We start from the raw sequence: 25,346 nt of genomic DNA, 5'->3' as shown, positions 1-25,346 counted from the left end.
GCTTATTTCCCCATGAAGATAAGGGCTTCTGGCATGTTTCCACAAGCAGCTGAGACACTCAAAGACTTTACTATTGTTGGAAGGAGCAGGCTTGCTTCTCCCTTGCTGTCTCCTCTGTAGCACCTCCTTCACCCTACCCCGGCCTGGCAGTGCTCTTCCCTCCCCTCTGTGCTTGGGGAGCATCCAGCTGTGCTGGTGAGTTGTTTTTCTGCTGCTTTAACAAGGTGAAATAGCTGGGACTGATGAGCATTAGGTCTGGCACACGGTAGGTGTTAGGCTTACGTGGCCCAAGACGGGATGAATGAGATGAAAGGAGACAGGAGCTTTCCCGTGCAGTGGTGTTGAGGTGTTAAATTGGCTCACAAGCCTCCATTTTCAGAAGTTGATCTTGCCAGTTCTCATCATGAAGGTATCTTCCTTGTGCCACCAGCCTGCTTGCCAAAGGCTGGCTATGGGTCACTTTACGACCAGTTTATTCTTCTGTAGAGGCGGCTTCAACTGACTGAGCAATTAAAGGCATTTTCTCCCCCTCATTTTATCCCAGGTATGTTGGTGCTGCTCTGTTAATTTTTAGAGTGTGCTCTATTGTGAGTATGTGCAAGCATTTAGAAAAAAAATCTTTTAAACTTGGGAACAGCTGTATGTTGCAAGATGAAGGGTTCTCCCACTACTTCTCTGACTATGACTGTGGCAAATGTTTGAGGAAGGAACTTGAGAAGAAGACTTACACAGGACAGCCCTTCTCCTACTCACTTTGAGAGAGCACTTCCTTGCTCAGGGGTTGCAACAAGTTTTAAAGCTACCAATGGCCTGTGATTCTTTGTCTAATCTCTCTTCCAATGTAGTTGTAGTTCTGACCTTACGTAGCAACAAGTTCTATCTATGATTTAGTTATTTTGTATGGAACAAAAGAAATAGTTTTCTTTGTTTCTTCCTTTTTCTTTTCTAACTTGCTGTTGATAGTGTTATTGGGTGATCCTAGATATTGTGGTGGGGGAAAATGATTTTCTTACATATGTTTCTCTACACAGTTTATGATGTGTTCTCTTCTGTCCTCAGTTGTCTTCTACAAGCTGAAGAGTGCTAGGCTGTTTAACTTATCCTGAAATGAAAGCCATTAATGTTAAAATGGAGATGTCCTTTATAAAAGAACCACATGGGTGTGAAAACAAACTTGTTGGTTAGTTATGAGTTTTTAGTTGTGAAGCTTGTGGGGATTGGCAGCTTTGAAAGACATTTGGAAGACATGGTAGACCCACTTTGCAGGCCTTGCAGGAGCCAGAGACCCTTTCAAAGCCAGGTTGTTTCACCTGGCCCTGGGGGGGGAAAGAGGAGGTGTGGAGCAGAGAGGATGAGTGTGCCCAACTGCTGTGGGAACTGCTCATTACAAAGCATGTGTTGCAAAAAAAAAAGGAAAACAAAGTAGCAGCATTCCTCTTTGGAGCCCCTATCCTGTATGGGGCCCTTGGTCAGTTGTGGCTGTGGTAGAGGGATCCAGCCCACCCCTCCTGTCCAGAGCACCGAGAGGGGAATTGGGTGAGAAATGAAGATGTGGGCTTTCCTTAGTAGCTTCAAGTAGGAGACCTTTCAAACCTTCAGGTTTCACTTCTGAAGGCGTGTGCTGGGCTGATGGTCATGGCTCTGGTGGCAGGGTTGCTCCTGGTGCTGGTGTGGAGTGGTGGGAGAGTGGCTCAGGCTTTAATCCTGGCTTTTGGAGGAGGTGCCCACTGAGGATGGGTTGGAGACTGTGACTTCAGTTCAGATGGGCTTCTTGCACCAATAGTGGTAATGTAGATCCAGCCCTGCCCAGAGGAAGGCTTCAGCAGATGGAAAGCTCCTCTTGGTGTAAGTAAATTTCCAGGTTTTACAGTCTCTGCAAATAATCTCATTTACAGCTGGCAGCGCTGACTGTGTCTATATGGTGGCAACTCTCCTCCTTACAAATGACTAAGTTGGACTTCAGGCTTTTGTTTTGTCTGGCAGAGTTAATCACTTCCTGCATTATTTTTTTGAGAGAAGAACTGTGCTTGCTGTGGGGAGAAGAGAATCCCTTTGCATGCCTGATGGCCGTGGTGGGAGGGAGGCCATTCGTGCCTCCAGGACAGGGCCGTGGCAGGGCTTGATGTGCTGCTGATGAAGTATCTGGACTCGGTTTCAATTTCAGTTCTTTCGTCTGTTTGAAGACAGACTTGGCAAAATTGCCCAATTTATCACATCTTTAAAAGGGAACTATTTCACTTCTGTTTTCCTCATGTAAGTTGGTCCAAAACCAGACTTGGAGTGCTGTGGCTGGGTGCCTCTTGAAGTACTATGCTATCTGCTTGGATGGTGCTGCTATTTGCTGGGTCTTGTGGCATTTGGGGAGTTCTTAATATGCCTTGTGGGCTCAGTGTAAATACTTGTCTGCAAGCCCTGCAAAGGGAGAAGGCAAGAGTTTGACTAGGTGTTGGTGAAGCCAAAGTGTCCTCCACTATTCAGTAGGAGCATACTACTTCATGCATTTTAGCCTTCCTTTCATATGTATATCAGTACATTTCAAATGCGTTGGTGGTGGTTTGCAAACTGAACTTGCCTAAGGTTAATGGCATATTGTGTCTTTTCTGTCCTACTTACGACTGTGAACAGTTGTTGACCTGTTACAGTGTGAAAACTAACACACTAACTCTGCCACCGCTGTACCTGCATGCCCTGCAGCTTTCAGGCTTTTGTGCTGAAGGTCTTCTGCCTAGGACCAAGCTAGGAAGGAAAGGTGGAGCACTGAAGATCACCTTTTCAGAATCAGCTGGCATCTCTTCTGCGACTGTGCTGAGTTAGGTGGGCAAGTATGGCTTTTTTTTTTTTTTTTTTTTTTGTTCCTACCTCTGGAGGTAAAACCAGCATCCTATTTTGTCACTTGAAGTAGGAGACTTAATTTGACCAACTGCATTGGCTTTCAAGATTTCATCCAATTTGTATGTGGCTGCATTTAGGCCCAGAAGTGACCGCTACCTAAGGCTGATGGCATTTTCAGGTGCCCGTCTTTAAGGGTCTAGGACCTGTTTTTTAGGAAGATACTAGGTGCTTCCTGTGATGTTCAGTTGCAGTATTGCAGATGTTGGGTCCTTGGTATCTCAAGCTTTATATGAATAAGCAACTACTAAAAGCAGAGGCTGCTGTTATTTTGACTTTCATTTCTATATCTTTCCAATGGGATTTTGTAGTCTTTTCGCATAGACACTGCAAGCCACTAGTTGTTTTGCGAAGATGTGTGAAAACTTGTAGAAAATATCTAAACAACTGTTTTTGGTAAGAATAAATTGCACTGGGAATCTAGATAACAAGAGGTGTCTGCTCAGCCTTGGCTGCTTCAGCTCCAGCATTCCTGCTCCAAGTTGTGGTATGTGTGTGTTGGTTAATATATGCATAGATTCTAGAAGTAATTTTCATTAATGAACTTCTTGAAAGACTTTCTCTTTACAATGCTGTTCTGTTGGGTTTTTTCTGTGGGTTTTTTTTTGGTTGTTGTACAGCTTTTGGTTCAAAGGTTGTTGCATATTGCATAACTTTCTGCTAGAAAGTGGAGGAGGGAGAAACTCATTGGCAAACTTCCTTCCCTCTTAATTAAGATGACATTAAAAGTCTCTGGTTTAGGACTCAATGGTGGCTGTCACCATGCAGTGTAAGAGTTGAATTCTTATATATTGTGTCAGGCTTATTGATCCACTCTTAGTTCTCTCTAAATATGACTTTCTCTTAATTTTGATTCTGCCCATTAGTTACAAAATCTTACTAAAATTGCAGTAATAGGTAATTTTTTCTTTTCTGCAAGCCACTGAGTCTGCACTGTAGGATTTCATTATTTTTACACATCTTAAAGTACAGATGTAATTTTAAAGTGAAGTACTTCTCCATAGAGCAAGTGTACTATGCTCTCTATAAAACTTAGCAAATTTGCCTTGCGTGTTGTTTGGGAACAAGCCAGCATGTAGCCTTGCTTGCATCCCTTCTACCTAGACTCCCATTTAAAAGATGTCATCTGGCATATTTCAGGTCTGGAAGTAAAAAAAGTAACCTTCTGGCCTGGCATTTGTATTGATGCAGTCCATTTATGTTGACAGTAGGCTTCTGGATTTTGAGTGCTACCACAGTGTAAGTAGACAAGTATGTAAAAATACGAAATAACATGCGGAAAGGTTTTCATCTTGGGCAGACTGGCAGTTTGTGTGTATCAGGTTGTCTACTGGATGCTGGAAAATGTGCTTTAAGCAGCAGGTCTGAACGGCTTGCTGCATTCTCTGACTGCTTCTATAATGGAAACTGGGCTTTCCTTCACCCTCTGCTTGGGCTTTGTTAACATCTGCTGGTTTTAAACTCATTTTTCCAACCAGAGATGCTAGAAATGGCATTATATGGAATTATAATGTCTTGAGTGATGCCAGTAACCTAATAGTGCCTTCAGTACTTGTTTTCTTGTGCTGCTAACTCTGGAATTAAATGGCAATTACCATGTGTATATGCTGGTGTTATTTTGCCTTGCCAGCGTTGTGTTTTTAGACAGCGTTTGTCCCACACATTGACAGTCAGTTTTTTGTCCCCGTACAGTAAGCTAGTTCACACTTTGTCTAATGTCTTCGCATAGCGGGAATTGATGTTGGTTACAGCTCTCACAGAAGGCTTTTGTGTGGCGATATCTGAAAGCTGTCTTGTTGGAGCTTTTATCAAGGCTATTGCAATGAGGCCATTATCCCCGCTTGTGGCGAACAGAGATATTTGTGGAAATTTTTATAATAATGCTTAGTAAGTAGCACGCTGGTAAAGAGCGACAGTGCTGGAGTGGTACAGAAATAATACCCGAGGTGGCAGCTGTGCCGCGGCGGGGCGTTATCTGTCCTTACAGGCCGGGGACAGGGTGGGAAGGGAACCCTGCGCCGGGCAGACGGAGGGTGGTGATCAGCGCTATCGCTAGCACGAATAATCCTGGCTGTCGGCTCAGCAGAATAAAGTTTTACTTTTCATGGCAAGACTTTTATCGAATGGCTCCAAGTAACCCAGATCCAAATTGCTGTATAATAGTTCTGCACCTTGGTTTTTTTTTCTTTTTTTTTCTTTCTTTTTTTTTTTCTTTCTTTTTTTTTTTTTTTTTTTTAGCTGCGCTGTATCTGTAGCCTAAAAATGCCTCTTAGGAGTTACATCAAACTGTGAGTTGGGTGAGAGGAAGCTGAAACTTCACAACTCTACAGTAGTACTCTTTTTAAGCACAAACCTCTTGAGCCAGAAGAAAAGACAGCTTACTACTTGAGGTGGAGGCAGGGAGAGCTTTAAAAATTATAATAGCATTTTCACCGGCTGCTTTGTTTCGACAGTGGGTATTTCACTGGGTTTATTTTTGTTTTTTTTTTTTTTTTTTCCCTCAGGAATTGGGGACTGGAAAAAGCTCTTTTTGTAAAAGACAGTGTCCTGACAGCATAAGCAAGCTGCTCATTTTCTCCCTCTGGTTCTTAATCATAAGAGCTGCCTTGATGACTTTTCCCACCTCAAATTAGCAGTTTATTTATAACATGCTAATGTTCTGCATGCCCGTCTGTATTACTGTTCTGTCGTGCTGAGCCGAGAATTGTTCTCTCGAAAACTGACACCGTGAAGATGACATAAATGAGCATGGGAAATTGCGTATGATAGAGAAAAATTCAGGTGGCTTTTGGTACGACTTTGGTTCACACTTCTTTCTATAAAATCATTTCAATTTCCTTTCTGATTTCAATTGCTAGTCACATTGTTGTCTGTTTTTTTAAAAAATATTACTTTAAAAAAGAAAATGCAGGCCATTGCCTCTTGGCCTCTGTGCTACGCTTTCACTGCTGTTGGCAATCTTCTCTCTGATCATCTTGTATGCCTTGCCACCAGCTGCTTTCTTGGATTGCAGGCAAGGGAGTGAGGAACTTCAGGGGGTATTTCACCCTTCTCAGGGCCCTCACAACAACCACTTTGCAACCGAGAGCCTGCAAGGCCCATGCAGGAAGGGTCTTTCAGATGTAGGGGTTAGCAGTGTCCATCCCAGTGGTCCTCTGCTTCAACTGCTCTACAGAAAGACCACAGAGCATTCGAAGTCTAGAGCATGCAACACAGGGTGCCTTGTGCTGCTGTACTCAGAGCCACGTGCTTTGTAGGTGTTTATGAGAAAGGTGGTAAAGAAAGATACAAGATCATTTGGAGGCCTCCAACATAGTCTGCTTGTGACTTGTTCTCTGAAGATACTCTTCATGTTGCTGCTGGCCTTGGGGTGCTGAAGTCCTTCCCTTGTCTTGGTAACATCATGCTTTTGCTGAAAATGTGGGAAGTGAGTGCAACAGTAGTGAACAGGTTGTGTGCTCTTGGCTAGATATTAAGCTTAGGTACAGACTCTGAACAGAAAGAAGTTAATACTTATAAAGCTTTTTTTTGTGGTTTAGGGGGAGGAGGGATAGAAACTCTCTTTGCTGTGAAGGGGAATGTGTAGGGGATTCCAGAGACTGACATATTTAATTAAATAAATGTTAAAAAAAAAAAAAAAAGGGAAAGCAAGCTTGTAGGCAGGCAAATTCCCCTTCTTCAGAGAAAGCCATATGTTCAGGATTCTATCCTCAGTGTGATTTATTTGCTTCAAAATTAGGAAAGAGAGTTGCTAGGAAAAGTAAGATCCATTCACTTCTTTCACCTTAAAGCATTTTATAAGGGCGATTACCATCTCCCTCCTTTCTTGCTCTTTCCTAGTCCTGGAGAATAATCAATTTAGCGATAAGTCAGAGCAAGCAAAAATGTGATTGTTCTCATCTGCAATGCAGAGACTAAGATGGACTCTCTCTCTAAGGCCAAAATCGGGTATTTCTGCCTCTAAGTGAATCAGGAGTTATTGAATCATTCTGTGTTCAGTAAGAAAGGATCAGAATTTCAGCCTTTTTATTTTTGCCCTTCAGATTTGTCTAGTTTTCGTTTTCTTGACTACTCTTTAGCTCTTTCAGTGGCCTTGGTGCCATTTTGAATGCATTTTCCCTACATCCTCCAAGGGGAGGGAAGCAGCACCAGTTGTACTAGACAGGCATTGGATCTGTTGCTAGCACTTCATTTGAAGTGGAGAAATGTGGCTCTCACAGCCATTTGAAGAATGTGGTTGCCCTTGCGTGTGAAAAGCAGCCCCCAAACTCTGCTCGACTGGCAGTTGAGGAAGGGAGGAATTTCCTTAAGATGTTGCAGGGGGGAAAACTAGGCATCTGTGAGATGCTACAATATATCTAGCTAAAAATATCAGATACTTGAGCTTGCCCATTGACTTGTTTGATGGCAATGCCTTGTTGAAATGGAGAAAGCCAACAGATCTGGAACAGTTTTGAAGTTCTTGAACTTTGCATAATAGCGCAATGACACGAGAGGGACGACATAAAGATCCCAGCAAACATGCTTGCCCACCCAGGCAGTCCTGGCTCTTTCACTGGTTGTGCAAGTGTGGCATGTCTAGAAGAGATTAGGGACAGCCTGCCTGCCAGCAGCTGTAATGGTCCTGGAAGGTTAGCTTTCCTCCTGAAAAGCTGGTGTCAGATACTTTGTCTATCTTCAGCCCCAGACCTTTGGTTAATGTTGCACAAATCCTACGAAAATGTATAGTTCCTTCTGCTGCAAAGTCATGCTGAACACCTTCTGCAAGTATTTCACCTCTCCCTGAACACCAAGTACAGTGCTTTTTGTCCTCTTTGACACGCTGCCTTGTGTTCGAGTGCTTCTCCATGACTGCATGGGCATGAGCCCCAGCGTGGAGCAGGTGCAGTGATTTTCCCAGCTAGAGCCTTTAATTAAGAGTAACTTGAATTAAGAGTGTGGGAAGGTACACAGTCTGCTCTTCTCTGAGGAAAAATGTAGAATGTACCTTAGTAGGTGTGTTAGTCTGAGCTGAGGTGGGTGTGGGGGTCAGGACTGATGCAGCGGCACACTTACATGGGGGAGGTCTTTATGCACGTTTCACTCCAGGTCCACCTGTTCGTGCATCTGCACCCCATGCATGTAAGACTGGAGTTTTTTTTCTCATAGTAACACTAATCAGGGCCATGACTAGTTGCTTTCTTGTTCTTGTGTGTAACTGCATAGAGTGGAGAAACTTCAGCTTTCGCTTAGCTTCCTATTGCTTTCAGAGTTGGAGTTGAAACTCTGAATTTCTTAGGTCTGTTTTGACTACTGTCACATGGTTTTGGTATCCTAATCTGATTTTTCTTTCCAGAAAAAGGGTCCAAACCCCAGCATGCTTCACTCTGTCCATTTTGCGATGAGCTGATCCTTTTCTTTTTTTTTTTTTTTTTAAAGAAAAACTTAAGAGCTTCTCTTGTGAGGAGCTACACTTAGCAGCAGATACTTGGAGTACTTGTGAGTTTGTGGAGACTGTTGTCTTCAGACTTGCTTTCTGAGGGGACAAGTTGCTAGTGTTGCCACCAGATCAACTAGCTGCATCTAGCATCTTGGCTACGGCTGAAATTGGACTACTGATCTCGGTGATGTGAGCTTCAAATTGTGAAAGATCTGGTGAAGGCTTTGGATTGCTATGACAAAAGACAAGACATGTACATATACAGTGTAGGGGCTTGTGAGGGCTGAGCAGGAATCCTTGGGAGGAGTGGAAAGTGGTGTGAGCTGGGCTTCTGCTGCTCTGGTTTATCTAGCCACTTGCATCTCCTTTGGCATGGTGATATTGTGTCAGTCTCTTCACTATGTGTGTTTATCCAGACCACCAATTTCAACAAAGTGATTTTTTAAAATTTTTTTTTCAAGTTCACTATTAAGATCTTTAAGAAGGCAAGCCAGCAAGGTGATTTCAGTAAGAACCTTTTACAGTCACAATGTGGATTTTTTTTTTTTTTCTCACCTTAATGAGTGAAGGTGGTGGTTTGAGCATATGCCAGTACGCCTTTCCAGAACTGTGATACAGCTGAACCACAGTGGAAATCTGGAACCGTAACGACACTGCTTATAGGAAGTTTGACTCCCAGCATTTAACCACAAATGTGGTCAATCTTAGAAGAGGCACTAACAGAGAGCAAGAAAGGTGGTAGTATTTGATTAGCTTTGTTCTCCTTGTTTTCTGCAGTGCATCTGATGGATGCAGCTCCAGCTGTGAGAAAAGAGTGACAATATTACTGACTGATAATTCCACTTTCTTCCTTGTTACACTTTGAAGATACTCTTTTGGGGTAGATATAACAAGACTTGCTTTCAGCATAATAAATTCAATAGTCACATGTTATTAAGTGGTTGTGCTGCTTGGTAAACTATTTGGTGTTTCTGGTGCAATAACATACAGAAGAGGATTAAATACCATGTCAAGATCCTTCAGGTGATCACCAGCTTCATGCAGGGACTGAAACACAAAGCAATCCAGCTGTAACAGGTATCTGCAGTAGGTGAGTGAGGGACAAAGGTCTTCCCGTCACTCCTTATCATTGTGCCCCAGGCCAACATGTTAGATCAGTTTGGTTCAGCAGTATCGGAATGCCTGTTTGTCTTAAGAAGCAGGAGAGTATTTTAGTTTCCATCTGCATGTTCCTGGAAATGAAATGTAATCCTCTCATAGTCAGGGTAACCTTAATTGCCTGCTGGGGTAGGAAGGAAAAGGTGAATTGGGGATCAGGTCTGTGCTACTGGGAGTGCTTCCCCTGATGGAGGGGATTTCCTGGAACCATCCTGGGAGACACTTTAGGGATGTGGTTTCAGTCAGCTCACGGTGATCCAAGTCGGTGCCACCATGATCAGGGTCATGCTGCCCTCCCTCCCTGCTCACGCGGTCCCGTCGGCGCCCGGCCACCTACTGCCCCGTGCTTGGCCAGACTGGGAACCCGCTCCAGCTGAAAGCTAACACTGGGCGAGCGATTAGTTTTCAGCCCAGCGAGCTCCCCGGCCTGGCTGGTAGCGTGGCTGCAGCTGGTGGTGGCTGCTCCCCTTGGCAGTGGGGTGTCGGGGTGCCCCCTTGGCTGCGAATGCCCACATGTGCCCTCCGGCTGTGCCCTCTCCCCACATGTGGGATGCCTTGCTCAGCGCGGACGGAGCGCCTTGCTCCGTGTGCGACCTTAGTATCTCCTAGAAGTGAGTGGAGTTGTGCGTAACGAAAACCTAACAGATGGCTCTGTAAAGAAAATAGGCGGCTTTTGTGCCGTTACTTACTGCTTAGGTTACCGAGCGCGTGCAGCTGTCAGTGCCTTGTTGGCGGTGCCCAAGGGCTGGAGGGAACTCGCAGGCTCTCCCCATCTCAGCCTTTCAGCTTTTAAAGGCCTGGGGGCAGTTTAGGGGTTTTGTGAGTGTGTGGAGGAGTAAAACATGGCTGAAAACGTTCCCCATTCACAGGGGAAATCCACAGTTGCTTAAACTGAGAATTTGTGTTTTCTCAGTGCTGTGTTTGCACCGTGCCTTGTACGCTCGGCTTCCAGTCCCTGACGGAGGCTCCCAGGCTACGTGTAATTTAATTACAGTCTGATGGCTGGCGTTGAAGTAGGTGAAGGTATAAATGTAACTTGTGCCTAGAAGTTATGTATGTAGTGAGCTTGTAATACTGGAGGCCTTCTCCAAACGCTATCAGGAAGTCCCTGCTGAGGAAAGACTGGCTGTGCTGCTTTGACAGGTACAGTTGCTCTGAGCGGGGCTTTAACATGACTGATATTTAGCAGATGAAAGGTCTCTTGCACGAGAGGTCACAGAAGCCCTGGAGACAGCAATTGGGATGGATTTTACTGCCCACAGCCAAGGGGGTTATCTTGCATGGGTTATGAACGTGGGAAGAAGGCTCCTAGAACTGGTCAGATGAGTGGTAACGAATGCTAGTCATATGGAAAGTTCATCAAGGAAGGTTGAGTTTCATGACTGCACTTGTAGCAAAGTCTCCTTTCTGCCCCTCAAGTGGCGAGGTGAAGCCAGCTTGCCTGGTGGCGAGAGCACACAGGGCCCTGCTTATTCCACGCCGCTGCAGAATTTGGCTCTTGTGACCAACATATACCTCTGAATTTCGGCTTCAGCTTGAAAGGAGTTATATCATTGGGGCTGTAAGGAAACCTCCACGTACAAACTCAACTAGTGTGGTAATAACTCTGGAGACAGCCTGTAACTAATACGGCTGCAAAATAAGAGTTATCAGTTTGATCTGTTGCCTGATCTTGAACATAACTACTTCGTTATTGATTACTCCAGCAGAAAACTTCAGATGTGTTTATCTCGCAATCCTTCCACACATTGCCCGCTGCCAGAAGCCTCAGCTCTGCCCACAGCAGCTGCCAAAATTTCCATCTTTCTCCCAATGCGTTCTTTAGCACCATTGTGCATTGAAACATTTGCAGGATAGTAAAATGTGAAAGCTGTGTAGCATTCTTATTTATTTTGGAATTCAGTTTTTTTTACACAAGGAACGCTGTAACTCTGCCATATTTACTTTCTTGTATTTAATTCAATAAAACCTATTTACCTGAAGCGGAGATGAAATTTCCAGTTTGCTGTGGAAAGCGTAGGGCCGTACTGTAGAACTTGTTCCAAGTTAGTGCACAGTATGTGAGGGCTTCTTGCCAGTGCAAAGCGTGGGAGGGAAGTCAGGAGTAAGAAGAGTCTTGCTGCTATCATCAACAGGCGCCTGTTGAAAGGGTAGAACTGAATGGGTGTCAAGGCAAGATGACAGGTTTTTGGTTTTTTGAGTTTTATAATTCCAAGACAAACTAATGACTGGCAAAGCAGGTTTCTTCCAAGGTTGTCTTTTAAGTGCTTTTGCTTCACCTTGGATAAGAACTTGCACCCTCAGATAGTGAAATGTAGTCAAGTTTTATTGGGTAATCATGGCTTTACAATTTGATAGAGTTTGAAATTAGGGTTGGGAAATCAATTAGTGTCAAAAATGAGTGTGGCTTGGTTGTTTTTTCGGTTTTAGTGTTTGTTTGGTTTTGGTTTTTTTTGGTGTTTGGTTTGTTTGTTTTTTGTTTTATTTATTTATTTATTTACTTACTTATTTATTTATTTTGGAGAATCTACCATGCTCTAGGGTCTTTAGCAATCCAGGAGGCCTGCAGGTTGGTGGGGGCTTCCCATGGCTGCCCTGAGTTGTCATACTCTTCCTCCTGCTGCTGAGAGAGTAAGGCTGTCCTCCTTATCCACATACTGTTGAGAAGGGCCATCATACATAGGCTATTTTTGATCCTATTCCTTTCCCTAATTATATGAAGCTTTTATAAATCTGTCTGGATGGAAAGATCCCGTGTACTTTGAAAGGGCTCATTTGATCTAAATTTAAGGATGTCTCATGTCCAGTTGTGAAACTTGCTATTTTAGTTTGCCCTACCTACAGCTTTTACTAAAACAAGAGGAAAAGGATGAAAAGGAGAGTCTGAAAAGTGTGTCTGTGTGTGTGTGAGGAGGGAGTGATGACTCATAAGTGGGACTGCATTTGAAAATGAAAAGGATCAAGGTGTACTGATCATAAGAGAAAGTTATGGTTTTTCTGAAGAAGGCACAATTCAAATCATATGGTCATTTGTCTTCTGAACATTTGTGGAAAAACCCATGAGCCTGAATTGAGTAGACAATTTTGAAAAGAGAAGAAATCTATTTAAAGAAAGGAATTTTTAGTGCAGCCTTTAATAGGTGATATTTTAGTGCTAGATTCCACTGGAAGACTTTGCCAGGCTTCTGGAAAATCCCATTTAGTTGTGCATTGCCTACAGGATAGTTCTAATAACTGCACGGTTAGGCAGCAAGGCGAGTAGCAGAAAGGGAAAGAGGGGGAAGGCAGGTGGGCTTCTCTGGATGTTAGGCTGTAATAAATAGAAATTAAAGCTCATGAACAGGCTCCTGAGCTCCTGCTTTCACCCTAGGTCTTGTCTCTTAACTTTCTGCTATTGTTCTGCTCTTCCAGTCTCATTCTGGCATCCATAAAACTTCCCTAAAACTTGGGATGTCCAGCAGTCTTGAAGTAACCCTTTCTGTAGAGTATAAGTAGTGTGCAGTTATAAGGATGGGGTTCTTCTGTATACAGTAGTGCAAAAAGTGCTTGTGGTGGTTCCCGAAATGTTTACCAACAGTATCCAACAGCCAGCTCTTCCTACCTTCACTCTACTTCTCCTGCTTTTCCTCCTCACCAGCCAAATGTGATGAAGATGTAGCATTCACATGTCCGACATGTGAATGAGGCTGATGGAAAAGATGTTTAATTTTGTAAATCCTTTTGATTGAAAAAAAAAAAGTAACTGTCAATGTGGCATTGGATTAAAAATTGGCTAAGTGACAGCAAAGAGTCTTTTTGATTGATTCCAGTGAGTTTTTGCACTAATCCAAATATTACGGAGTGCTTTCATCATTGTCCCAGAAGTAAACAAAAAAACCTGTTACTGATAGTAATTGCTAGCAGAACAGTAAATGATAATGGAGCTCTCACAACTTGCTCTGTTAGGCACATTTGAACACACTGCGCCTTTAACACAGCCAAAGGCAAAGTTGTATGCCAGAGAACAGGGAATGCAAGCTATGCCTTATGAAAGAGGGCCTGTATCCTGGAAAGCAGCACTTCTGAGAAGTCTGTAGTGGATAAGCAACTGCACACCAGCTTCCAGTGCAATGCCCAGGAGTGATGGCACTGAGGCTTGCATCCTGGCATGTACAAAAGAAAAAAGGAACAGGGGAGGGGATACTTCTGCCTCAGTGAACGGTTTTGGTGCAGCTGATACTTAAAATAACATACACAATTCAGTGCTAGTACTTGTAAAGGGGAAAAAGATGAAAAAGGAAGATGATGTTAAATAGAGTAGCAAAAATTATTTGAGGTCTGAAGAAAATGCCCTGCAGTGCAACTTACTTGAGCAATATTTTGCTTATGAAATTAGTATGAAGGCATGACTTGACAGATATACAAGACACAGAGTTGAGAGAGGTGGTTGGTATAGCTGATGATTGTGCTGCCGTCCACAGGGACCTTGATGGGCTGATGAAATAGACTGACACAAACCTCATGAATTTCAGCAAAGGGAAGTGGAAAGTTCTTCACCTGGGGAGGAATAGCTCCAGGCACAAGGATAGGCTGGGGCCAACCTGCTGCAAAGCAGCTCTGCAGAAAAAGCCATGGGTGCTGTGGTGGACACCAAGTTGACCATGAACTAGCAACACACTTTTATGACAAAGACTACTGATGACCTCCTGGGCTGCGTTAGGCATTGTATTACCAGGAGGTTGAAGGAGATGATCCTTCCCCTCTCCTCAGCCCTGGTGAGACACATCTGGCATGTTGAGTCCAATTCTGGGCTCCTCAGTACAACAGAGATGCGGACATACTGGAGCACATCCAGTGAAGGACTACAAAGGTGGTTAAGGCCTCAGAGCATCTGATACACAAGGAGAGGCTGAGAGAGCTGAGACTGTTGAGCCTGGAGGAGAGAAGGATGGAAGGGAGTGAAGCAGGTGGAGCCAGGCTCTTCTCAGTGGTGGCCAGTAACAGGACAAAAGGCAATGGGCACAAATCAAAATGTAAAAAATCCCATTTAAACATAAGATTCTGCAGTGAGGATGATCAAACACTGGAATAGGTCTCTTAGGTTGTGGAGTCTCCATCACTGGAGATATTAAAAATGCAACTGGACACAGCCCTGAGCATCCTGTTCTAGTTACCCTCACCTTGAGCAGTAGGGGGTGGGCTAGATGATCTCCAGAGGTCCTTTCCCACCTCAGCCACTCTGTGAGATGATTCTGGTATTAAAGGACTTCTTAAATTGTTGAACTTAAGCACACCAAGAACTTGCTACTGAAAGCTGAAAAAATACAAACTCAAAGTGGAAATTAGACCTTTTCTTTTTTTTTTTTCTTTTAAATGAGGGGAAATAATAATGACTTGATACCTTCATGTTTTGACAAAATTAATGTTTTGCTCTGTAATTTCAGCTCTGAACAGCCTTGAGGTCAGCAAGTCCATCTGTCTGCTTCTTGGTGGGTGGGAGCAACCATGTTTATGGTCCTTCCTGGCAGGTGCTTGCTTGTTTAACTTTCTCACAACAGATTCTAAAATTGCTCAGCAATGTCTTCCTATCCTTGGCCACAAGATACAGTCAAGTCCTTGCTTGACTCTATGACCTGAGATGTTCTCCTTCACCAGAGCCAAAAGGCATACTTTTTCAAAATATACTTCATGATATGAGAAAGAACAACTTTCTCTTCTTTTCCCCTAGAAATGTATTCTCTGTGATGACACATCTGTTTTGGATGTTGTATTCCAAAATGGGTTATCACATCAGCTTTTTAGATTGCCTTGTCCATGGCATGACAGAATTTACCTATATGTGAAAAAGAAAATTATTTAGTCTACCCAAGCCTCATTAACTTTTTTCATGAACTATTGTTTGTTGTCTTGTCTTAGTTTTATTCCCTCTCTGTCACTGGGAGTAATTAAATCTTGCCATTTGAACCACATAATTTACCATCGTTTTTCCAGCGCTCCCAGGTTGTTCTGCTCCTTGGTGTGGCTGATGGAGTGATAAAATACTGCTGAGGTAGAATCTGCATCACAGTGAAAGCTCGGTGGATTAGTTGTTCTTTGTGACACTACACAGAATTTAAAACATTAAGAACTCTGCTATCTTTGTGCCATTTCAGCCACGTAAGCTGTCTGCTGCCAAACTGACTGGTGAAATAAGAGTATATGCAACAGCTGCCTACTGCCTACCTTGACATGGGGAGGGAGGAAATTGTCGGTCCTTAGAGTTTAGTGGCCCAGGCTAGGTGAAAGTCAAGTTAGTTTGTATTCAAAGAAATGTGCTGTGAAGAAACCTGATGACACTACCAGCTCCTGATCTAGGTGAAGGGGGCTGTCAGCCACATGTGGGGTCTAAGTCCCTGCTCTCTGTGATTCTCTACCTCTCTCCTTGCATGCTTTTATCTGGGTGACTTCTGCTGATTTGGAGCCTCCTTTCCGACTGCTTCTAGGAAGAGTAGCTTTTGGATATGTAAACTGTGTTTCCTGTTTCTTGGGCACTTGTTGTTTATTTTTGTTACTCTGAGGTTTGGTATGTGGAGGAGGTTATTGTGTTAACTTCTGCAAGATTACTTGAGGATTATTTTTTTTTAATGTGATACTAGTAATTTCATTTTCAAAACTGTGCCTAATTAACTTCTTGCAAATGATAAATTGATCTTTCCATGCAAAGTCATCATTATAGTTACTCATAGGTGCAAATATAACATCTCAGGGTTAATCTGTTGGGACAATTTTGGAACTTCCTTAAAGTAAACTAAAAAACTCCCCACAGTTTACATAACCTACAGAACTATCCTGTATTGCAGTAATTGCTTAGGTCCCTATGTTATTCCTCATCGTCTGGCTCTATAAGTGCAAGTCATTGCATCTCGGCTGGATCTGGTTGTCTACTGAATGTTTTTTCGCAATGTGCTTTGAAATCTGTGTAATATCTTTATCACCTTAAATGGATTCAAGTACATTTATTACTTTGGAGGAATCCAACTGTATGTTTTTATACTTGTATGGAACTAGGTTAAGGAAGTACTTCAAAATAAAAGGTTTTACTACTTTAGATCTGACTTCTCATAACTAATTACATTAATTGAACAAGTAGTTAGATGTAAGAACTGTCACACCTCAGGCAATGAATTAAAAATACAGAGTCAAGATTGGTGTTGACATTTTTTAAGAAATGATTCTCTTCCTTTAGGGGCGTGAATACCCAACACTAACATTCATGTGCACCCGAGTATTTAAAACTTAGCTGTCTTCTAGTCTGTAGCTCTGTGCTATAGTTTCTGAACTGTTTGCATATGGATCCTCTTTGCCATTAATTTTTGAAAGAATGTACAAGTTAGTTGGTTCCCTGTACATCATCTGTCAGTAAGTACAGCGATGCAGTCCCTTAGCACTGCATGGGTATAGCTCGGTACGGGTCATTTGCATGGAGTGCAGGAAGACTTGGGGTTCCAGGGTGGGAAATCTCAAACCGCAGACCTGTGCAGACAAGAAAACTTGCACTCCAGAAACTTCATTGGTGTAATTCTACAGAAGCCGTCCTTTCTTGTAGGTGTCCTGTATCCAAGGAAAACAAAGCTCGAGATGCTGTGGTTTAGGCTGGCAACTTAGTGAGCAAACTTTGTGATGCAAGCCTGATCTTGCATCATTACAGAGCACCTACATGGATATAGCACTGGTGCGGCTTTGTGAGTGCTCCTCCTCCTCCTCTCTTTTTGCTCTGTACATATCAAATCTTATTAATTACATCTTCCTAGAGAGTTTTATGACTATATTCTACATGTTCTGTAAGTAAGGAGTAACTCTCCTCCCGATTCTTCTGTTGAGATAGATGTCCAGTATACTACTACTTCAGTTTTTAAGCTGTGTATCTGATACTTTATGGCATTTACAGGAATTTCCTCCAAGGAAGTTCATCCTATCCTATTCTCCAGCTCCTTTCCTCCCCCCTCCTTAGGGCTTGTTTGTTTAGCAGACAATTTGGCACACAACTGACAGTGTTTGGAAGTTTTTCTTTTTTAAGTAGCTGTGCTAATTTCTACACATAGTGAAAGCCACTCAGTGGAACTAATCCAATCACAATTTTATTTTGAAGTTAATGACTTTTAAAAGAGTACTTTTAAAAATAGTCCTTAAATACAAAAGACAAAATAATCTCTAGGATATATTTTGAGACTGACTGCTTTGTAGACTGCTTTTCTTTGGGACCAACCTTAAAATGATCCTGAAGATTTATTTCCCTCAGTCCAGTTCAGTTTTAGCCTCGCTAGCCAGGAGGCTGAAAGGCTCCTGAAGGGCTGAAACACTGCAAGCAGCTCTGCCGCCACGTGTGCTCTGTCATACACCATGTGAATTTAAACTATCGCTTTCTTATTTGGCTTACTTGCATCTCAATGGGTAACATTAAAAGTGGACCTGTGTCGGTGTAATTGTTACACGCATACACAATACTAAGAAATAACACTAAGAAGTCACTTACGCGGCCGATCTGTTGTCACGTCCTGCCCCCCTCCCTGCCCGCTTGCCATCAGTTGGAAAGTTGAGCATCAGGCCCGTTTTGTAACAGTCTTGTTTTCTTCAAAGGATGTCTGTGGTGAGAAATTACTGATGTGAACTGCAACTGAAAACCCCTGAGCTTTGCTCTGGAGGCAGCAGCCTTGCTGAAGTGGTATCTTTGGGAGCAGGGGTAGGCGAATGGCCAGTAGCTTTGACATCAGTTTTTGTAGGACCAGGCTGGTGTTAAAGCCTGCTGGTGGCAGGGCTTACCACCGTGGCCTTGGCCATGCTCACCAAGGAAGGAAAGTGCCCTGCTACACCCAGCCACCCCAAAACCTGCAGTCAGGATTCACCTCCCCTCACCCCGATGCTGTCTAGGGGGGAATCCTGACTGTCTGGGGGGTCTGTTTGTGCTTCTGTGTGTGAGTCTTAGCTGTTTCATAGAATTACAGAATGATTTGGGCTGGAAGGGACCTTTAAAGGTCATCTCATCCAACCCCCTTGCAAGGAGCAGGGACATCTTCAACCAGATCGTGTTGCTCAGAGCCCCATCCAACCTGGCCTTGAATGTTTCCAGGGATGGGACATCTACTACCTCTCTGGGCAACCTGTTCCAGTGTTCCACCAACCTCATTGTAATTTTTTTTTTCCTTATATCCAGTCTAAATCTGCCTCCCTCTACTTTAAAACCATTACTCCTTGTCCTATCCCAACAGGCCCTGCTAAAGAGTTTCTCCCCATCTTTCTTGTAAGCCGCCTTGAGGTACTGGAAGGCTGCTATAAGGTCTCATTTGTCAGCACGCTGTCTGGAAGTTTTGTCTCCAGAGCTTCCACCTTAACCAGGGAGGAGCAGCTCAGCCTTCAGCAACCGTTGGGATGAGGGAGTAGCTTTTCCATGGAGCTGTTCTCAGGATTGCTCAGAGACATGTGTGCTCCTCACCTTGGGCAGTTGAGCAGTTGAGATGAAAACTGGGTGCAGTTTCCTGAAAATAACTTTTCGTATTTCAACATGAAGTGGTAACTGGAGCCTTCAAGCTTAATACAGTGCAAAGCCATTGCTTCCAGTAAGAAGTAATTGTTTCATATTTGGTGGAAAAAATTGCAAGAGAAAGATCTCGGATGATTCATTTCCTATGCAGCATAGGTGTAATTCTGGTGGTTTAAGGCCTAAAACGTGGCTTATGCTTTGGTTTATTTCTTGCACAACCGTTGTAATGTCCTTCCCCTTCTAGTGCAAAGAAAATACGAAGTACTGTACCAGTGTAGGAGAGCAAGATAAGCTGCACGTTTTAGCAGTGGCTACCATACGGAGCGCAAGACTGACAGGGCGCAGGCTGATCCCATGGCATCCAAGTAGACCAATGAGCAGAAAATTAGTTGTCCACTTACCCCAGTGCCCGAGTTACATTGGTGGTAGTGACTATGAGATACTCTGACCTTCTGGCAAGTCAGCTCTCTACAGGGTATCAGGATAAAAAGAAAAAAAAAAATCAAAGGGAATTAGTACTTTGAGATTATAATCCTCTTCCCGAAAAAATTACCTGCCGTAGGTCTGGGAGGAAACCACCATTTTTCATTGCTACGTTTCGCTACTTTCATGGCTTGGTTCAGGTCACTGTGTTTCATTTAAAAGCAGTTGAAAATGTTCTTCTGTTCAGACAGGATCGCGATGAGAGGTGTGAACAGGCAGATGGGGGTGAGGCGCAGCGCATCGATGCATGGGGCTGTTAACGCAGGAGCGGGCTAACCACGCTGAAAATCTGAAAGCTAATGTATTCCTTTCAGTGGATGTTAAAAATGGCATCATGTGATGTTCTGTAGTAATGACTGGGAGGCACTCATAACACTTCTGCATATTCAACCTGAGAAGGGAGAGCCATCACTAGGTTCCTCTCGCTTGGGTCCTCCTTTCAAACTAGAATCTGCTGCTGAAACTTGGCCAACCACGTTTTAACTTTCTTGAGCTAAATATAAGTCTTGCAGTTTGATATTTAAGTACTTACAGTTTGTGGCTTCTTTGACACTCGTGATACTTCTGAGGGAATTGTGAAAATGGAAAATTGATGGAAATAGGATTGTTTAATTAGGCCTTGAAATAAACTTCTCCAGAGTAACACTATCAGCCGTCAGCTCTCAGGGTCAAATGCCTAATGAGGAGGGGCTGTAGATGATCAGAATGTACTTTAATTTGATAATTGTGAGGTGCCTCTTATTGAATGATAAACTTTATTACGACATACAAAGGGGATTTTCTTTTAATATTCATCTACATTAAAACCAAGGAATTCTACTGTAGCTGAATGAATAATTTCAATATAGGAGCTAGAGAAGAATTTCCCTCAGTCAAAACTATAATAAGCTGATAGCTGATAAGCTGAAAAATAAGTTGATAGTTTAGGAAACACAAATTGGTATAGTGAAAAGGATTTTTTTTTTGTCCTCTGTTTAATACAGTTGCAATTTTCTGAGAAGAAAATTTGGGGCTTTTGTGTTGGAGTAGGTTGATCAGGATGATTTCTGTAAGCTGTGTTTTCACTTGCTTTAAAATGCTTCTTTAAATACCAGCTCCTTGTCACTCAACTAATAATCCTGACTAATAAGTAGCTATATTTCAGGGCACTATTTTTTGTGTATCTTTTTTATATTCTTTTACCTCAGTCTACTGAATGAGCTATGTGTAAAACTTAATTTTGAGGTTATATTCTCATTAAAGTGTCATTCCTGGTCTTGTTCCTCTCTATAGGGTAGTAGGGGAATTCATATTTTTGACAGAGAAGTAATATTTTGGGGAAGAGTTGAGAGGACTTTTAGAACCCACCCTTTTTAAGAACATACTTAGTTTATTGCTTTTGACATGCAACTAGTTTAATTCCCAGCTATTTCTTTATCTTCCTTTTCTTTTCTTAAACTTCTTTTTTATGTTTTTGTACTGTCAGAATTAACTACCTTCCACACAAGTACCACACTACCCTTGATGTTGACCGCTGGGGTAAATATTTCTTCATGGAAAACTGAAATCTCTTTCCCTTACAAGAGTTTGCACTGCAAATTTATCTCCTCATTGCTCAATGGAAATAGGTACGGAACAAGATGTTGTCACTGGGAATCCGAAGGCAGCAACTCTGATAGCCTTCTTGCATCTTTTTGCTGACCTCGAGCGTTTCCTCACTTGTGAGCTGACCCGCAGGGCTCAGCCCCCTCTTTGCCGAGAGCTCCTCTGCTTTCCTCCGTGCACCTCTCCCCATTTTTCGGTCTCTCCTGATGTTAGCTGCAGTGTTTGCCATGCCTTCAGCTGGGTACAGCCCTTTGGCAGGCACTCTGAGCTCTTCACATACCAGAGTCTGTTCATTTGAGAAAGCTCAAAAGGCACAGCCTGTATTGCCTCGTTCCGTGGAGAAATTTCCCTAGCATATGAATATTTCTGTGCATTCACCCCAAGGTGTCTTTTTTTTTTCTTTGCTGCTTCTTTTGTATTCCTCCTTCATCAAGCTCCAGCTTAATTTACCCTTTCACATAAGGTGCTCGCTTTCTTCTCTGCAGCTCCTGACCTCCAGGACAGCTTTCTAGAGTTCATGCCTCAGAACCTTGGCTTTAAAATTGTATCTTTAAGTGCCTGCTTAATTTTGAAAACATGGAGGAAAGCCTGTGGAAAGTGCACGAGGATTGCTAAAGCGCCTGTGCTGCGGCTTCCTCACTGCGGTCAAAATTTATCTGTGCTCTCTGGATAGGCTTGCATCCCCTCCCCAGTAATATCAGCTTTGTGGTGACATACAGAAAAGCTGCCATTTTATCTGCCCCTAGCAATTGTAATATCTTCTAGAGACGATGCCAGACTTAGTCATCTGCCCTTGCTTAACTTGCCCAACTTAGTGCTGGCTCTGAGGCACTGACAGAGACGCAGCTGACTGCTAAGACACATTTCTCTGGCTCGCTGTTGGGTTCACTGTCAGCTATCACTAAATACACACACTTTATTCCTTGCTATGCGTGGTCATTTCCAATCTTCCTATTTTCCCTGCTCAGTCAACCCTAAATGGGAGTTGCTTTCCAACTCCTCATCCTGTTTTTTTGGAATTTATTTTATCTTTTGTCCCCATCTCAGCAGACTCTGTCCCAGTTTACTTTTGCTCTCATTCTGAGTTCAACTTCTGCCCCTTTGTATTTAAATCAGACTGCTGCTGCTCTACTACACCCTGAGTGCCTGCTACGGGAGCAGGGGACTTAGATGTGTCATGTCCTGGATGGGACATCCCCAGAGATGGCATGTGCAGAGCTGGGCAGGCCAGAGAGCTGTGGCGCTTGCAGTCTGAAATGGAATTTGGCTATTAATGTTTATGCTGAAAATATACCAGCTGTGTTTTTCCAAGTGTTTTTAAATTTGCGATTTTGAGGGAAAAGAAAGGCACATGCCTGACTTGGATCATCCTTCTGTCAAATTTTATGTGCCTGCTAAAGCATAACGGGTGCAGCGGTGTTTCAGACAAAAGGGTTTTCAGAAGGTGGCACAAGTAATGTAATTTTTCTTAGGTCTGTCTCTTGCAAACAGTGCAACTGTCTTGTGTCCAGTAATAAAGCTGAGGGAGACATCTAGCAGGAAAAATTTCAAATGTGCATAGTTTGGCAAAGTTATGCTCCATGGTTTTATCATTGGAAAGAATTAGAGGATGTCTTACTGCTTCTTCTCTCAAACTTAGAAATAGAAGCCTCGTAGGAAATGAGGGTTTGGTTTGACGCGGTGCGGTCTTCAGAAACTGGTGCTGGCTGTCCCCCACCACGGCACTTCCCTCTCTGCTGTCTTGACAAAACCCTGTGCTAGCTGTTACCTAATGCTTAGCACTTTGCTATCTGTTCTGCTCTTACAAGGTAACACTCTATTTTTTTTTTTTCTCTATAATTGGTGCCAGTTTCTTTCCCCAAGAACTGAAGCTGATTGCTGTGTGACAGGAAAGCCAAGCCACTTGAATGCTTAGCTGTTGCCCGAAGCGGGATGGAGGGTGTCCCACTGCTCCTGCTCGGCAGCCCTCGGCCCAGACAAGTCACCTGGCAAGGGCTAAACCGGCAGAAAACTCCTGACTTTTTGTTTGCAGGAGGGTGAGGTTTCTGCTGGTTGTGACCCCTTGAGCCAGCTCCCTGCGGGGTTGGATGAGGACCTGTTGTTCAGGTGCTGCCCACAGCCGGGGAGCAGGGGTAGCTCAGGGATGGAGGGAGGATGCGGGAGAAGAGGTGGTGTCAGTAACCTGTTAGACCCAGGTAGCTGTGAGGGCAAACCAGCCCATTAAGAGGGATGGGCTCTAATTTCCCATTTGCACTTTTCCACCCCTTTTTTCAATTCATGGTAAACTACATTTGCTCTTTTTGTGGTCTTCTGTAAGCATACCTGCCTCCAGCCTCTTAAAAGTTAATCCCTGAGACTGAGTATTGTAAAGTGAATTTCATCAGGTGAATTTCATCATACTTGAAAATACTTAGCTTATCCATGTAGATTTTGAACTATTTTCCTGTAGATACAAGTGCTCTTATAAAGACATTCTTGTGGGTTTGCCTCTGATGTTAATTGTGGTAGCTATCTGGGTTTTGTTGTTGTTTTTGTTGTTGTTGTTGTTTTTTTTTTTAAATGGGGATTTAAGCTAAAAGGGTGTAACTGCATAGGAGTCAAGGTGCCACCTGTTTTTAGTGATCTGCACTGAACAGTGGATCCATAGTTGTGTATCTATCAGCAGTTTCTTGTACTACTGAAAGAGAAAATGGAGTCAAAAAAGTTGATGCCAAATATTTTAGGTCTCCGCCAAAGGGTTAGGTAGGTTCAGATCTGGTTCAGATCAATAGGATGCCTTCCTGTTACTTTTATGTCTCTTGCTGGATGTATCAATTTGTGGCTTTACCTGTCTCATTGCCCCATGTGCTTTATGAGCCTTTCGCTCACCCCCCTGAGGAATCTGACTTCCATTCATTGCACTCGAGTTTCATGTCACTGAGACGTTCTTACTCCCTGTGCTTCCTGTCTTTCCCTATCACTGGGATGCTTTCTACTGGTGTCCTTTGGCTTCCTACTTCGTAGCAGGTCCCACATACTGTGTCAGAAGATTCTGCATGCTACGATCAAACAATGCAAATAAAGACAATACATAATTTGTATAAAAACTTGTACAAATACTGCAAATAATGAATATAGTGCTGTAGCAGAAATAAGTTATGCAAATAATTTTTTTGGTTGTTTTTTTGAAACGGGTTACCGATTCCGCTGAATGCAGATCTTGAGGTTTCTCAGGGGAAGTCTGATATCACAAAGCTCTCTGAATAATTTTGGAGATGAAAGAGAGAAACTGTGAGTCACCTAGGATCTCTAGGGCAAAGAAAAAGGCACTAGAATATCTTCGTCCTGTAAGTCAGGGAAGGAGAAATTGAGAGAATATACCACTTCAGTCCTGCATCTTATCAGTTATGAAGTTTTTAAAACAGGAAGGGGAAGAAAGCACTTGCTGAGAGACGTGTAACATCTGGCCAGAAATGAAACATTCCCTAGGGTTTGCTAAAATTGCCTCTCAATAACTTTAACAAGCTCTTTTATGCTCTTCTGAAATATTTTGCTCCATACCTCACTCTCAGGTTTTCTGTATGCTTCATGCCTTGCAAAATAACTATTTTGTAGCACTGCCTCTGCCGTTTGGAATTTTTCCAGAGGCCAGTCAATAGCCCTGTGCTGTCCGTAGGCACAGTAAGCTGGTGAGACCCAGAAAAGCATGTGGTTTTGTCACACCCCCCCGACACACACGGACGAGCTTGTGCCACTGTGTGCAGCCGAAGGATGCTGCGGGTATTCTTTCACTACCAAACCTGATTAGCTGAAATTCACAGGAGAAAGTTGCAAGTGTTCAACCACAGAAGCAGGGGCAAAATACCACTGTTGGTGTCTTGCAAACAAGTTGAGACAAAAAGTTTTGATGTGTAGTCCAAACCAAAGTTTTTCTTCTGATGGAAAGAGCCACTGCAGATCTCTGGATTTTAAGTCTTCAGCATTTCCCCTCCTTCTCACACCTGGTTTTGAGATTCTCTTTTATCTTTAATTGTATCCCTTTGGCCTAGTCTTCCCACGCCCTGAATTGTTCCTTTTTCACCCCTCCTTCCTTTTCTCCTATAATTCTCAGGGTGGAAAAACACTTACTTAAAAAAAAATAAAGTGTGAAATGTATTTCTCCCTCTGGAATAGCTGTAATCTTAATTTAATCCAATTACGTTGGCTAAACATATTAGCTGGATGCTTTTGTTAACAGTTGACCTTTTTAACGTCTGTGTCCTTGGATTACAGCGCTGCTGCTGCTGTCTCAGGGAGAGGAGCAGAGGTGTTTCATGCCGTTAGAAGCTGCCACTGAGG

The 25,346-nt window shown here is 43.1% G+C and overlaps 1 protein-coding gene across 2 annotated transcripts in view; it reads left to right on the top strand.

Annotated features, from left to right (window-relative positions):
- E2F3 (E2F transcription factor 3) overlaps window positions 1-25,346 on the top strand; it is a 46,691-nt gene that overhangs the window by 4,629 nt on the left and 16,716 nt on the right. The window contains exon 2 of one of the 2 annotated variants that reach the window (XM_086743161.1): window positions 19,586-19,650. The exons of the other annotated variant lie outside the window; for it this stretch is intronic. Within the exon in view, the coding sequence (XP_086599287.1) occupies window positions 19,586-19,650 (65 nt within the window). The remainder of the gene's footprint in view (window positions 1-19,585; window positions 19,651-25,346) is intronic. 2 annotated transcript variants of the gene reach the window in all.

This window comes from Chlamydotis macqueenii, chromosome 2 (genome assembly GCF_036417535.1).
Source record: "Chlamydotis macqueenii isolate bChlMac1 chromosome 2, bChlMac1.mat, whole genome shotgun sequence".
NCBI classification, from domain to species: domain Eukaryota; kingdom Metazoa; phylum Chordata; class Aves; order Otidiformes; family Otididae; genus Chlamydotis; species Chlamydotis macqueenii.
Note: the sequence above shows the minus strand (reverse complement) of the source record. Positions and strands in the feature narration are given on the sequence as shown.